Source organism: Elephas maximus, chromosome 1, assembly GCF_024166365.1.
Source record: "Elephas maximus indicus isolate mEleMax1 chromosome 1, mEleMax1 primary haplotype, whole genome shotgun sequence".
NCBI lineage: Eukaryota > Metazoa > Chordata > Mammalia > Proboscidea > Elephantidae > Elephas > Elephas maximus.
Window position 1 is genome coordinate 190,647,994 of NC_064819.1, and position 14,224 is coordinate 190,662,217.

The 14,224-nt window shown below is 33.9% G+C and overlaps 1 protein-coding gene across 1 annotated transcript in view; it reads right to left on the bottom strand.

Annotated features, from left to right (window-relative positions):
• Nucleotides 1-2,190: 2,190 nt before the first annotated feature.
• TRDN (triadin) overlaps nt 2,191-14,224 on the bottom strand; it is a 354,043-nt gene continuing 342,009 nt past the window's right edge. Inside the window, exons 33-35 of the mRNA XM_049874135.1 lie at nt 9,113-9,133; nt 7,311-7,337; nt 2,191-2,276 (exon numbers count right to left, since the gene is read on the bottom strand). Of these exons, the coding sequence (XP_049730092.1) occupies nt 2,191-2,276; nt 7,311-7,337; nt 9,113-9,133 (134 nt within the window). The remainder of the gene's footprint in view (nt 2,277-7,310; nt 7,338-9,112; nt 9,134-14,224) is intronic.

Sequence of the window (14,224 nt, forward strand, 5' to 3'; positions counted from 1 at the left end):
TGCCTGGTGATCTACTTTTGAAAAATCAGCCAGTGAAAACCCTATAAAGAACAGTTGTTCTCTGGTATGCATGGGGTCGCCATGAGTCAGAATCCACTCCATTGCAACTGGTCTTTGCTTTGTACCTTTTGATGTAAACCAAAAGTTCAATGTAGGATGATTATCCCAGATGCTATGGCTGACACTCTACATTTATGAAAAAGACAATGTGGTAACATCTCTGTTTTACCAACATTAATCTAAAGATCCAGGCTTGGAAATATAAGTTTTTTAGGAGTCTACAGTACATAATTTTACTATCAGATTTGTAGAGTTTCTAATATAAAACTAAAAAATAAAAATTTACAAAAGGTAGGTTAACACCAATAGGAAGTTTTTAAAAATATTTTCAGTTGGGATGATTATATGCTGTAGTGACATTACGGCATAAAATTGCAAAATGAAATAATTCACAAAAATACTTCACCAAGGCTAGCTTACAAAAGCATAAGGAAGAAAATAAACATATATAATGAGATACAATGAACTATCTGTTGAAAGAAGGAATGCATGACAATGAATTGATAAAAATATTCCTACTTTCAACTAGCTCTGGGTTGGACTTGAACTTTCATATGCAATTATTTTTCCCTACTGTGTACTCACAGGAAACCCTGGTGGTGTAGTGGTTAAGTGCTATGGCTGCTAACCAAAGGGTTGGGAATTCAAATCCACCAGGCGCTCCTTGGAAACTGTGGGGCAGCTCTACTCTGTCCTATAGGGTTGCTATGAGTCAGAATCGACTCAACGGCACTGGGTTTGGTTTTTTTTGGTTTGGTGTATTCACAATGTTACAGTCTTAGAAATGATGGACTCATAGGACAGGGTAAGCAGCATTCTGGATGAAGTATCCAGGCAATGCCTGAATCCTTTCTACAGGTAGGCAACTAAGAAGTCCCTCCAGCAAAGTTCTAATAGTCCCATTCCCTTAGGGTGGAGTAGGTACATTTTATGCTTTGCGTTCTTCTGATTGGTAGAAAGCTTTCCTTTATAATTGCAACAGTGAAATAGGAAAGTGAAGCATGGCCCAAATGTGGTTAATGGCCATAGTCTTTGGACTCAGACTGACCAGAAGCCAAGTTCCATCTTACCCATAAAAATACTAAGAGCTATCAGGCTTCTCTTCATCATAAATTAGGTTATACTAAAGGTTAAGTGAATTAGTACTTGAAAAGGATTTAGCTACAATGTTTCTAAGTAATTGATTTCTTTTTTTATTTTTCTGGCAGATTATCTCAATATATTAAGCAATATTTTGGAGAAAGTTCAGATATAAAATTGAGTGTCTTTATATCGATCTGCAAATTTTTTTGTTCTCTTATTCTAAATTTTATCCTGAAATATTACTGGTAATTCTATGCTAAATTAATAATAATTATATAGCTAAATTATATGTCTAGATATGTTGTCTTGTCATTTTAGGCATAAATATTACAGTTATTACAGTAAGCTACAAGAAGGAGACGATGAAAAGCAAGGATTTTTCTCCCCCCATTGGAGATCTATTTTGCATGAATGGAAAATAATTGACTCAGTTAAGTCTTGTTTATTTAGAGCCTTAGAATTTAAAATGCACTTTCAATTAATTGAGTTTGCCTAAAATTATGCGACCCATGCTATATAATTCATAAACAACCTTTATTTATAGTTTTATAGTAATCAATGTCCCCAAATAGATCTTTCTCTTTTTAGGAAAAGGTCATCTACTTGTCATGTGCATGTTGGCACTTGCCCTCCACCACTTACTTTGTGTCTAGGTTGAATTAATTCAGTGGGACAATTTTTATATTTTATAAAAACATGTATTTTATTTAGTCATAGGCTGTAAAATAAATCTCAGTTATATCTGCTTTCACTCTACAGTATATAATTTTTGACACTACTAATGTTTTAAAAGTTTTTGAAATAGAGAATTTTTTTCTCCTGCTGTATACTGGAATATTTTATTGAATGTTTATGTTAATAGCAATGATATCTCTACATTTTCTAGATTTCCATTGAAATGTAAGCTTCCAGCTAGATTTTCTACTTCTCCACCTTTGACTCGGCAGCACTGGGTCCACCTTCTCCGCTATTAGCAGAGATGTATAGCTTCTAAACATCCTTGGTTTAAAATACCATTTAGTGTCAATATTAAAGGGCTAACATAATTCAGGTAATAGCATTCGCATATTTAGAGTGTTCATGATTACCTTTTGTCACGTTGTGTGATTGAAGACTTTCTTTGCTTGTCAGGGCTGTTTATAAGAAAAATGTAAATTAAAAATACAATTTTTAAAAATAACTTCATAAAAATTTTGGCTCGCTTCAACTCTAAGCATTTAAACATTGTAACTATTTTCTCAGAATGCCTTTCAAAAATTTTCTCTACTATCCAACGAACACTTCACAAAAATTAATATTACCTATAAAAGATTGTTTTACTCATGAGAATGGAGGTATAAAATCAACACAGCAATTATAAAGTATTTAAATTAACTAGAATCCATGGACAATGGGTCATTCTGATTAACTGAATTTGGAGATACCAGAAAAAGAGTCTTTTTTCTCCTAAATTTTATTTCTTGTTAAGAATATACACAGCAAAGCCTACACCAATTCAACAGTTTCTACATGTACAATTTAGTGACAATTATAGCATTTTTAGGATTGTATACCTATTCACACCCTCCTTTTCTGAGTGGTTACTCCCTCATCAACATAAACTCACTGGCCTCTAAGGTTTCTATCTAACCTTTTCAGTTGCTGTTGTCAATCTGATTCCATGTAGGTAAAAATGTGTAATGCTCAAGGAAGGCATTTTTTTTACTAGTTAAACTAAACAATTGTTAGGTTTTAAGATGATTTCGGGGGATATTTTTGATTTAAGGTTTAAAGATTATCTCAGGGCATTAGTTTCAGGGGTTTATCCACCCTCCATGGCTCCATAAAGTCTAGAGTCCAGGAAACTTTGAAAGTCTGTTCTACATTTTCCCCCTTTTGATCAGGATTCTTTTATGGAATCTTTGATCAAAATGTTCAGTGATGGTAGCCAGGCACCATCCAGTTCTTCTGGTCTCATGGTAAAAGAGGCAGTTGTTCATGGAGGCAATTAGTCACACATTCCATATCTTCCTCCTATTCCTGACTCTCCTTCTCGCTCTGTTGTTCCAGGTGAATAGAGACCAATTGTCATGCCTTGGATGGCTGCTCGTAAGCTTTAAGACCCCAGCACTATGCAATGAACTAGGAGATAGAACAGAAGCACTAAACATGTTATTTGGAATATCCCATGAAAACATGACCCTAAACCTCCAAACCAAGAACCAGATCCCACGAGGAATTTGTCTGTACACAGGCAGCCTCAGCAGCTGCTATTTTAATTTTTTCGTCATAAATATATCTACCACACAACCTTTGCCAAAGGAACTTTTTACGGGTGTACAACTTATTGACAGCAATTACAATAATTGGCAGTGCAATACCCTTAATCAACGTGATTTTTCCATCACCGTTAATCCCTCTTTTTCCCCTTCTCTGCAACCTCTGGTAACCACCAATAAACTTTGGTCTCTATACATTTGCCTCTTCTTTTTATATAAGTGAAGTCATACAATATTTGTCCTTTCATGATTGGCTTATTCTCTCAGCATAATGTCTTCAAGCTCTATCCATACTGCAGCATTTATCAAGACTTCATTTCTCCTACTGGCTGAGTAGTATTTCATTGTGTGTATGTACCATGCTTAGCTTATCTGTTCATCTGTTGATGGACAGTTGTTTCCATGTATTGGCTATTGTGAATAGTGCTGCAATCAACATTGGTGTACAGGTCTCTTTTTGAGTCTCTGCTTTCAGGTTTTTTGGGTATATACCTGGGAGTGAAATTGCTGGGTCATATGGTAGTTTTATTTTTAATTTTTTGAGGAACTGCCACAGTATTTTCCACTATAGCTGTACCATTTTGCATTCCTACCAGCAATGGATAAGGTTTCCAATTTCCCCATATCCTTTCCAACATTTTTTTTTTATCTTAGCCATTCTACCTTTAAGTCATTCTACCATTAAGTCAATTCCAACTCATAGTTGATTCTATGGGACAGAGTAGAACTGCTCCATAGGAATTCCAAGGAGTGGCTGACGGATTCAAACTGCCAACCTTTTGGTCAGCTGCCAAGCTCTTAACCACTGTGCCACCAGGGCTCCCTGGCTGAACGGTCTGTTTTAAAATCAGAAAGTGTGCATTCTCCTACTTTGTTCTTTTCTTTCAACATTGTTTTAGCTATCTGGGGCCTCTTGCCATTCCTTATAAAGGTTGTGGATTGGTTTTTCTATTTCTGTTGGAAAATTGGAATTCCTGTTTCTGAAGGTTGCTGGAATTTTGTTTGGGATTGCATTGAATCTTGAGATCGCTTTGGGTAGTATTGACATCTTAACAATCTTAAGTCTTCCAATCCATGAACACAGAAGATCTTTCCATTTATTTAAGTCTTCTTTAATCTTTTTTAGTAACACGTTATAGTTTTCATTGCATAAATCCTTCATGTCCCTGGTTAGATTTATTCCTAGGTATTTTATTCTTTATGTGGTATTGTAAATGGAATTGTTTCCCTAATTTCCCTTTCAGATTTCTCATTTCTGGTGTGTCGAAACCCAACTGATTTTTGTTTGTTTACCTTATACCCTGCAACTTTGCTAAATTCCTCTATTAGCTTTTGAAGTCTTCTCGGGGGCTCTTTGGGACTTTTGATATATAGGATCATTTCATCCACAAATAGGGGTAATTTTACTGCTTCCTTTCCAATCTGTACACTTATTTTTTTTTTCTTTGTCTTATTGTTCTGGTTAGGAGCTCTAATGCAATATTAAACAGAAGCGATGAAGCAGGCACCTTTGTCTTGTTCCCAGTCTCAAGGAGAAATCTCTAAGTCTTTCTCCATTAAGTATTATGCTGGCTGTTGGCTTTTCATATATGCCCTGAATCATAGTGAAAATTTTCCCTTCTATTCCAATCTTCTTTAGGGTTTTCATTAAGAAAGGGTGTTGGATTTTATCAGATGCTTTTTCTTCATCCTTAGAGATGATCATGTGATTATTTTCCTTTGTTCTATTGATCGGTGTATTACCCCGATTTTCTAATGTTGAATCATCCGTGCATTCCTGGAGTAAATTCCACTCGGTCATGGTGTATGACTCTTTTAATATGCTGTTGGGTTCTCTTTGCTAGTATTTTATTGAGAAATTTTGTAACTATATTCTACAAGAGATATTGGCCTGTAGTTTTCTTTCTTCTTCTTCTTTTTTTTTTTTTGGTGGTGTCTTTTTTTGATTTGGGTATCAGGGTTACGTTTGCTTCATAGAATGAATTAGGGAATATTCCTTTCTTCTCTGTCTTTTGGAAGAGTTTAAACAGTATTGGTGTCAATTCTTCTCTAAATGTTTGGTAGAATTCCCCAGTGAAGCCATCTGGTCCAGGACTATTTTTCGTTGGGAGGTTTTTGACCACCGATTTGATCTTATCATTTCTCATGTGTTGGTTGAGATTTTCTATTTCCTCTTGAGTCAGTTTGAGTAGGTTGTATGCTTCTAAGAATTTGTCCATTTCATCTATGTTACCCAGTTTGTTTTCATATATTTGTTCATAATATTTTATCCTAATTTTCTTTATTTCTATTGGTTCATTTGTAATGTCCTCTCTTTTTAGTTATTGACAATTGTTTTGATAAGTCTAAGAATGAATTCTTCCTGATCCAATAAAAATTTTTTTGATGATTAAGGACTGTGTAAATTTTCTATACAATTAAGTTGAAAATTAGTGATTAATATATTCTGTAATTCAGTAAATAAATAAATACAGCATTGGTAGAAGAAGCAGAACTGTGATGTAGCATCTGACTGATTACTTACCAATGGCAGCAGCACTTGTGTGGCTTGGCCTGCCATCTACATAATCCTTTGCACTGCCATAACAAGGCTACCACATTTATTCCTTTAATCGGACCAGCACTCATCACGCATATTAATAAAAGTTCTATTTGTACACGTTATAGATAAAAAGCATTATATTCCAGATTCTTTTTAAAAAATTACCTTTTTCTTCTTTAAGGTGCTTGGTTTCTGTTTTTTCTGTAGAGAAATAATGATAATTTAGAGTAAAATACTATATTTATTAACAAGTTCTTCCTAAAATAAGGGTCGGAAAAAAACTTTTATAGTCAATATTAACAATTCAGAAGTAATATCAAAAGAATTCTGTTCTGTTACATTTATTTAATTCCTAATTTAGCATCTAAATTCCTAATTACCTAAATTTCTAATAATAATGCAACATCTATACTTTTTGAATAGAAAACACTACAATGAACTGCAGTTCTGATGCATGCTATAAAATCAGTATCCAGATTTTCATAGTTTTTTTAAGTCATACAGTCTGTACAATTACATATTTTGGATTATTTTATTTTATTGCTAATATGATGTCTATGTCTCAAAATATCTTCTTTACCTTTCTTTTCCTTTTCAGATTTTTCAATTTTTTTCTTCCCTGGGGAAGAAAAGAAATCACGATCTTAAAAAACAGAGTTTATTTACTCAAGATTTGGAGTAAACAATTGTAGATGAAACTTGCTTAATCCCATGTGTGGACAAAGATCAGGGCTCTACTATTTCAATATGTGGGGGATGATTCTCCCTTCCATGTGTGAGAACATATATTTTTGTTGTGTTTTGTTTCTGTTTTTACATTTAGTCATCAGTATGGCATAGCACTCCCCCTGCCAACTTTTTAGGTTTTTTTTTGGCATGCTTTGAAGTGAGGCTAATGTAAGTCATGAATTTATTAATAATATAAAAGTAGAAACAGTAGGATAGATATATAAATTTCCTATTGTTATCTTCAGGAATCAGGGCTTGACTAAATTAATGAATTAAAACAATGAAAAAGCACACAATATTTCCAAGCAAAATGTAGACACACGTAGTTTTCAAAATAAAGTTTGGTTAGATGACTTTCTTCAACAACATTTTTCAGACAAAGGAGAAGGGAACCCATAATTATTGAACAACCACCAAAAATATGGTGGGGAAATTACATGTGTTGTTTTATTTAATCCTTACATCCAGACTTAAGTCATTATGCTTGTTCTATAGAAGAGGAAACTAGAAATCTGAGCAGCAAAGGTATTTTCCCAAACATTTCAAAGCTAGACAGAGACTCAAACTTAGATCTAACCTCAAAGTCCATACAGTTGCCAGATCACTATGTTACATCCTCTGGGAGAGTAAATATTTACCTGATTCTGTGATTTCTGATGTTCTTTCTTGAGAAAAGAGTATTAAAATAGGGAGAAGAATAAAAAGAAGAGAAAAAGGATAGTTTGTATTTCAACAACAATTGAGTTTTATCTGCAGAAATTTTCTATTCAATTCCAAAAGACACACAAACTCAAAATGGGAAATAAATACTGATAATTAATACTTCTAAAAGCTGTACCTAGACATCTATTTTAAAGATGGAACCACTCCAGACTAATGTAAAACTGTTTATTTGAATGTGTAGAGTTAATCAATTCTAAATCCTTTGGTCGTTTTTCTTAATTACAAATTCATCCACAAATCTCTATTATGCAAACTTTTAACTTGATCTTCACAGATGCTTACATATATTCATTTAGTGAATATTCATTAAAGCAACTCCATTGATGAGATACTGTATTAAGTGCAGTTTGGTAGGGTTGTGGGAAGAGGTTCAAAAACATCACAGAAACAAATTCAATTCATGATGACTAAGGTCTGGAAACGGAAACAAGACATAAAATGATATTTGTCTTCAGCCTGTGATAATACTGAACCAGACTTCTTTTGGCTCCTTCGCTGTTTTCATAGATTAATAATATTCCTAAATATAACCTGGCAATTTAAAAATCATTTTTCCCTTACAAGTGAATTTAAAGGATAATATTGGCAGAAAATAAAACTTCTCTAAAAATGTAAGAAACATGTTTATAAAAATATCAATGCTTTTTATAAATCTGATAGATTTAATAGCCATACATATAACTGTTTTGGAAGATATTTCCAAAATTCAAGAAAAACTGATTAAAATATCTTATGATAATGAACATGGAAAAAATGAATATTGTTTCACAAACAAGAGTACTCAGAATGATTTTATGGTAATATGTCATATTAGAATTCCAGTTTCAAATCAAAAGTCTTCATTTTTTTTAATACTTTTCACATAAGTAGCAATATTAATTAAAAATTAAACATACTAGAGATTTTCTATAACTCAAAGGCAAAATATAATGACTTAAAATTTGCATGGAATCTATTCAGAAGAAAATTGTAGCTACATTTTTAAGGAATCTCTCATAACACTGTTAGGGAGACAGGTTAGTCTTTGGCATTTAAAAACTTTAGATATTCTAGTTACACTTTTGAGAGAAATGCACATATTTTTACCCCACAGTAAAGTCTGATTCATATTTTAATAATATTAAACAGTTTCATTGTTCGTGGCTGCATTTGAAAATTATTATTTCAAACATCAAATAAAATAAAACAGTGATTCTGAATTACTAAAAACAATACACCTCTAGGCTTTGAAAAATAAGAAGGTAAAAGGCTATTTATGTGTCAAATTGAGGACAAGTGAATTTTTGAACTCCTAAGGTGACTATTAGAGGGATCTTCATACTGTGTTTATTCAATACATCCTAATTAACAACTGAACATATATAAAAGAGAGATACAACTACTTTTTTTTTTTCCCCTCATACATACTAGTTATCATTGTAAAAGGATTGACTACTCATGTACGTATGGCAACAGAGAACATTTTGGCCATTTCTCTACATATCTTGGGGTGGTGTAAGCCATCTAATAAGTGCTCAGTAAATACACGTACAAGGATTAATGAATATAACATACACTCTCTTTTTTCCACCAAAATCCCTTGCATAGGTAATAGTGTAACAACTACTGCACTAATAAACATAGCATACATTATGCTACCACATGTACAACTCGAAGGTTTTAAAAAGTTAAAACAATAAAATGGCGTATTCTAAAAATTTTAAAATGGTGCACTTACTTGAAGTTGGTTTGGGTTTGTCTAGAAAGTAAAGGAAAAGAAGAGAAAATGAGTGATAATTTTTTATCTGGAGTTAAAATATCAACCCTTTATACATTTCCTGTTCCAGTTTTTTTTCTGGTAAAATAGCAACAAAGCTTAAATTATATTAAAATGAGCAATACACAATGAATTTTGAGTAATTTTTAAGTCATATTCTCAGTGAGTTCTCAGTAAAACAAGTTGTAAAGCGATAGCCTTTTTGATCTCTTCTTTATTCCTGTAAAATCTCATTTTTTATTTATGCAATATGAAAGCTTACAATATACACTCTCTCCTCTTTCTGAGTGGCTCAAAATGTATACTCTGCCACTTTCCTTTGAGAATACATATTAATATTAATACTAATAATTTAAATTCTCTCAATCCAGAATTATGAATGAAGGAGTTGTCTTTACAAACTCTCGGGGAAAATAAAGGAGTAGTAGGTGAAAAACAGAAAACCATACCAACTAAATACATTCTCTGTTTCCCCAATATACCTTCTCTTCTGAAATTAATTGAACAAAACATTAATTAATCAGTCTTACACATAATATCCCCTACATGTCTGTCAGTTTGTCGTACTGTGTTGGCTTGCATGTTACTGTGATGCTGGAAGCTATGCTGCCAGTATTTCAAATACCAGCAGGGCCACCCATGGTGGACAGGTTTCAGATGAGCTTCCAGACTAAGACAGACTAGGAAGAGGGACCTGGTGGTCTACTTCTGGAAAAAAAATTAGCCAGTGAAAACCTTATGAATAGCAGTGGAACCTTGTCTGATATAGTGCCAGAAGATGAACATCTCAGGTTGGAAGGCACTCAAAAAAGGACTGGGGAAGACCCGCCTCCTCAAAGTAGAGTCGACCTTAATGACGTGGATGGAGTCAAGCTTTCAGGACCTTCATTTGCTGATGTGGCATGACTCAAAAAAGAGAAGAAACAGTTGCAAAATCCATTAGTAGTAGAAACGTGGAATGTACCAGGTATGAAACTAGGACAATTGGAAGTCATCAAAAATGAAATAGAATGCATAAACATCAATATCCTAGGTATTAGTGACCTGAAACGGGCTGGTATTGCCCATTTTGAATTGGAAAATCATATAATCTTTGATGCCAGAATGACAAACTGAAGAGGAATGGCATTGCATTCACCATCTAAAGAACATTTTAAGATGTATCTTGAAGTACAACACTGTCAGTGATAGGATAATATCAACATGCCTACAGGGAAGAGCAGTTAATATGACTATTATTCAAGCTTATGCACCAACCACTAATGCCAAAGGTGAGGAAATTTAAGATTTTTACCAACTTCTGCAGTCTGAAATTGATTAAACATGCAATCAAGATGCATTGACAATTACTGGTGATTGGAATGTGAAAGGTGGAAACAAAGAAGAAGGAACATTAGTTGGAATATATGGCCTTGGTGACAGAAACGATGTTGGAGAATCACATGATAGAACTTACAAACAATAATTTTTCATTGCAAATACTTTTTTTCATCAACATGAATGATGATGATACATGTGGAACTCACCAGATGGAATATACAGGAATCAAATTGACTATATCTGTAGAAAGAGATGACAGAAAAGCTCAATATTATCAGTTAGAAAAGACCAGGGGCCAACTCTGGAAAGACTACTGATTGCTTACATGCAGGTTCAAGTTAAAGTTGAAGAAAACTAGAACCAGTCCAGGAGAGCCAAAGTATGACCATGAGTATATTCCACCTGAACTTAGAGACCATCTCAAGAAGATTTGACTCATTAAATACTAATGACCAAAGACCAGATGACTTGTGGAATGACATCAAGGACATCATACATGAAGAAAGCAAGAGGTCATTAAGACAGGAAAGAAAGAAAATACCAAAATGGATGTCAGAAGTGACTCTGAAACATGCTCTCGAACATCGAGTAGCTAAAGTGAAAGGAAGAAATGGTGAAGTAAAAGGGATGGACAGAAGATTTCAAAGGATGGCTTGAGAAGACAAAGTATTATAATGTAATCTGCAAAGACTTAAAGTTAGAAAACCAAAAGGGAAGAGCACGCTTGGCAGTTCTTAAGCTGAAAGAACTGAAGGGAAAAATTCATGCTTTCAGTTGGAATATTGAAGGATTTTACAGGAAAAGTATTAAACAACACAGGAGGTATCAAAAAAGGATGGAAGGAATACACAGATTCACTGTACCAAAAAGCATTGGTTGATGCGCAACCATTTCAGGAGGTAGCATATGATCAGGAACTCTGAAGGAAGAAGTCCAAGATGCACTGAAGGCACTGGCAAAAAACAAGGCTCCAGGAATTGACAGAATACCAATTGAGATGTTTCAACAAATGGATGCAGTCCTGTAAGCGTTCATTTGTCTATGCCAAGAAATTTAGAAGATAGCTACCTGATGAACTAACTGGCAGACAGCCATGTTTCTGCTCATTCCAAAGAAAGATGATCCAGCAGAATGCAGAAATTATCAAACAATATCATTAATATCACATGCAAGTAAAATTTTCTGAAGATCACCCAAAAGGGGTTGCAGCAGTGTATTCATAGGGAACTGCCAAAAATTCAAGCTGGATTCACAAGAGGACATAAAAGCAATATCATTGCTCATGTCAGATGGATCTTGACTGAAAGGGGAGAATTCCAGAAAGATGTTTACCTGTGCTTTATTGACTATGCAAAGGCATTTGTCTACATGGATCATAACAAATTATGGATAACATTGCAAAGAACGTGAATTCCACAACACTTAATTATGCTCATGTGGAACCTGTACATAGACCAAGAGGTAGGTGTGTTCAAACAGAACAAGGGGTTACTGCATGGTTTAAAATTAGGAAAAGTGTGCATCATGCTTGTATCCTTTCACCATAGTTATTAATTTGTATGCTGAGCAAATAATCAGAGTAGCTGGACTATGTGAAGAAGAACACGGCATCAGAATTAGAAGTCTCATTCGCAACCTGCAATATGCAGATGACACAACCTTGCTTGCTGAAAGTGAATAGGACTTGAAGCTCTCACTAATGAAGATCAAAGACTACAGTTTTCAGTGTGAATTGCGCCTTAACATAAAGAAAACAAAAACCCTCACGACTGGACAATAAGCAACATGATAAAAGGAAAAAGATTGGAGTTGTAAAGGATTTCATTTTACTTGGATCCACAACCAACACCCACGGAAGCAGCAGTCAAGAAATCAAACAACATATTACATTCAGCAAATCTGCTGTAAAAGACCTCTTTAAAGTGTTAAAGGGTGAAGATGTCACTTTCAGGACTAAGGTGCGCCTGACCCAAGCCATGGTCTTTTCAATCATCTCATATGCATGCTAAAGCTAGACAATGAAGAAAGAAAACCGAAGAATTGATGTCTTTGAATTATGAAGTTGGCAAAGACTATTGAATGTATCATGAGCTACCGAAAGAATGAACAAATCTGTCTTGGAAGAAGTACAACATGAATGCCCCTTAGAAGAAAAGATGGCAAGACTTTGTCTCACATGCTTTGGGCATGTTATCAGGAGAGACTGCCCCTGAAGAAGGACATCACGCTTGGTAAAGTACAGGGTCAGCTAAAAAGAGGAAGACCCTCAACGAGATGGATTGACCCAGTGGCTGCAAGCATAACAATTGTGAGGATAGTGCAGGACCAGGCAGTGTTTTGTTCTGTTGTACATGTACTATGAGTTGGAAATGACTTGATGGCAATTAACAGTAGTAGTAGACATAATATCTATGTATTTATAAAAAGTAGACAACATTCTGGCCGTACCTGCGAGGGATTTGAACCATTCAAAATTAGACAACTAACTCCATTAGCAGTGGGAATATTATACAATCTTTTTTGAGAATATTTAGGAATTTGCATTGAACATACCTTTTCACTCAAAAATTCTATTTTAAGGAATTTCACTCCACAGGTAAATGTAACAAACTAGACAGGTAGATATTATTTATTACGTTGTTGTTGTATACTGTTGAGTCGACTCTGACTCATAGTGACCCTACGTAACAGAGTAGGACTGCCCTATAGGGTTTCCTAGGCTGTAATCTTTACGGGAGCAGATCTCCAGGTCTTTTCTCCCATGGAGCCGCTGATGGATTAGAACCACAGACCTTTCAGTTAGCAATCGATTGCTTAACCATGGTGCCATCAGGGCTCCCCAACTTAAACATACATCAATCCAAGACTCATTAAATAAATTGTGTACAACTATAAAATTAAAAAAAACTATCAATGAGAAAACTTTTTATGTGCTGATATATTTAAAAAAATCACTATACATTCTTAAATAGAAAAATGAAGGGGCAGAGCTATTTATAGTATATCATGATTTGTGTAAGAATAAAGAAAAGAGACTATATATATATATGAGTTGGAATCGACTCAATAGTAACTTTTTTTTTTATATTTGCATATGCACACCAGAAAGGTACATTAAGAAATAATAGTAATTACCTATGGGGCATTAGTGAATATTTTAGGAATGTGAATTGGTTGAATAGGGAACAAGAGTGGAAGGGATATTTCCACAGTATAGCCTCCTATATGCCTTAGGTTTTAAACTAAGTAAAATATTCCATATTTTAAAAATAGAATAACATTTTAAAAGAATTAAGATAACTCCTATAGAATGGTATAACTTCTATTTTAAGAAAATAAATCAAGGTGAAGTTTACCATTCATTCTCAGTGAAATACATTTAGCGAGATAGAATATTTTTTAAAACTGTTATCAACTGTAAGTCAGCTTCATTGGCATGATAAATAATGTTGATATTGATAATAATAAAATATTAAAAGTTTTGGAAGGGGCTTATGGATCACAAAAGAAAATTCTACTTTGCTAATATTTTAATATTGCTGTATTATAGTTGTACGTTTCACAATCCATTTATGTATCGTATATTATTTAGCAAAATGTTTAAAATTGACATCATTACCATAGCCCACCTGCCAGATAAACTAGATTATGCTACAAAAGTAAAAAAATTTCCAGTAAATACAGTGAAAAGCACTTATATATTTTGCATTGATTTTTAAATTAAAAAAATTTGAATAAAGAGAAAATATAAAA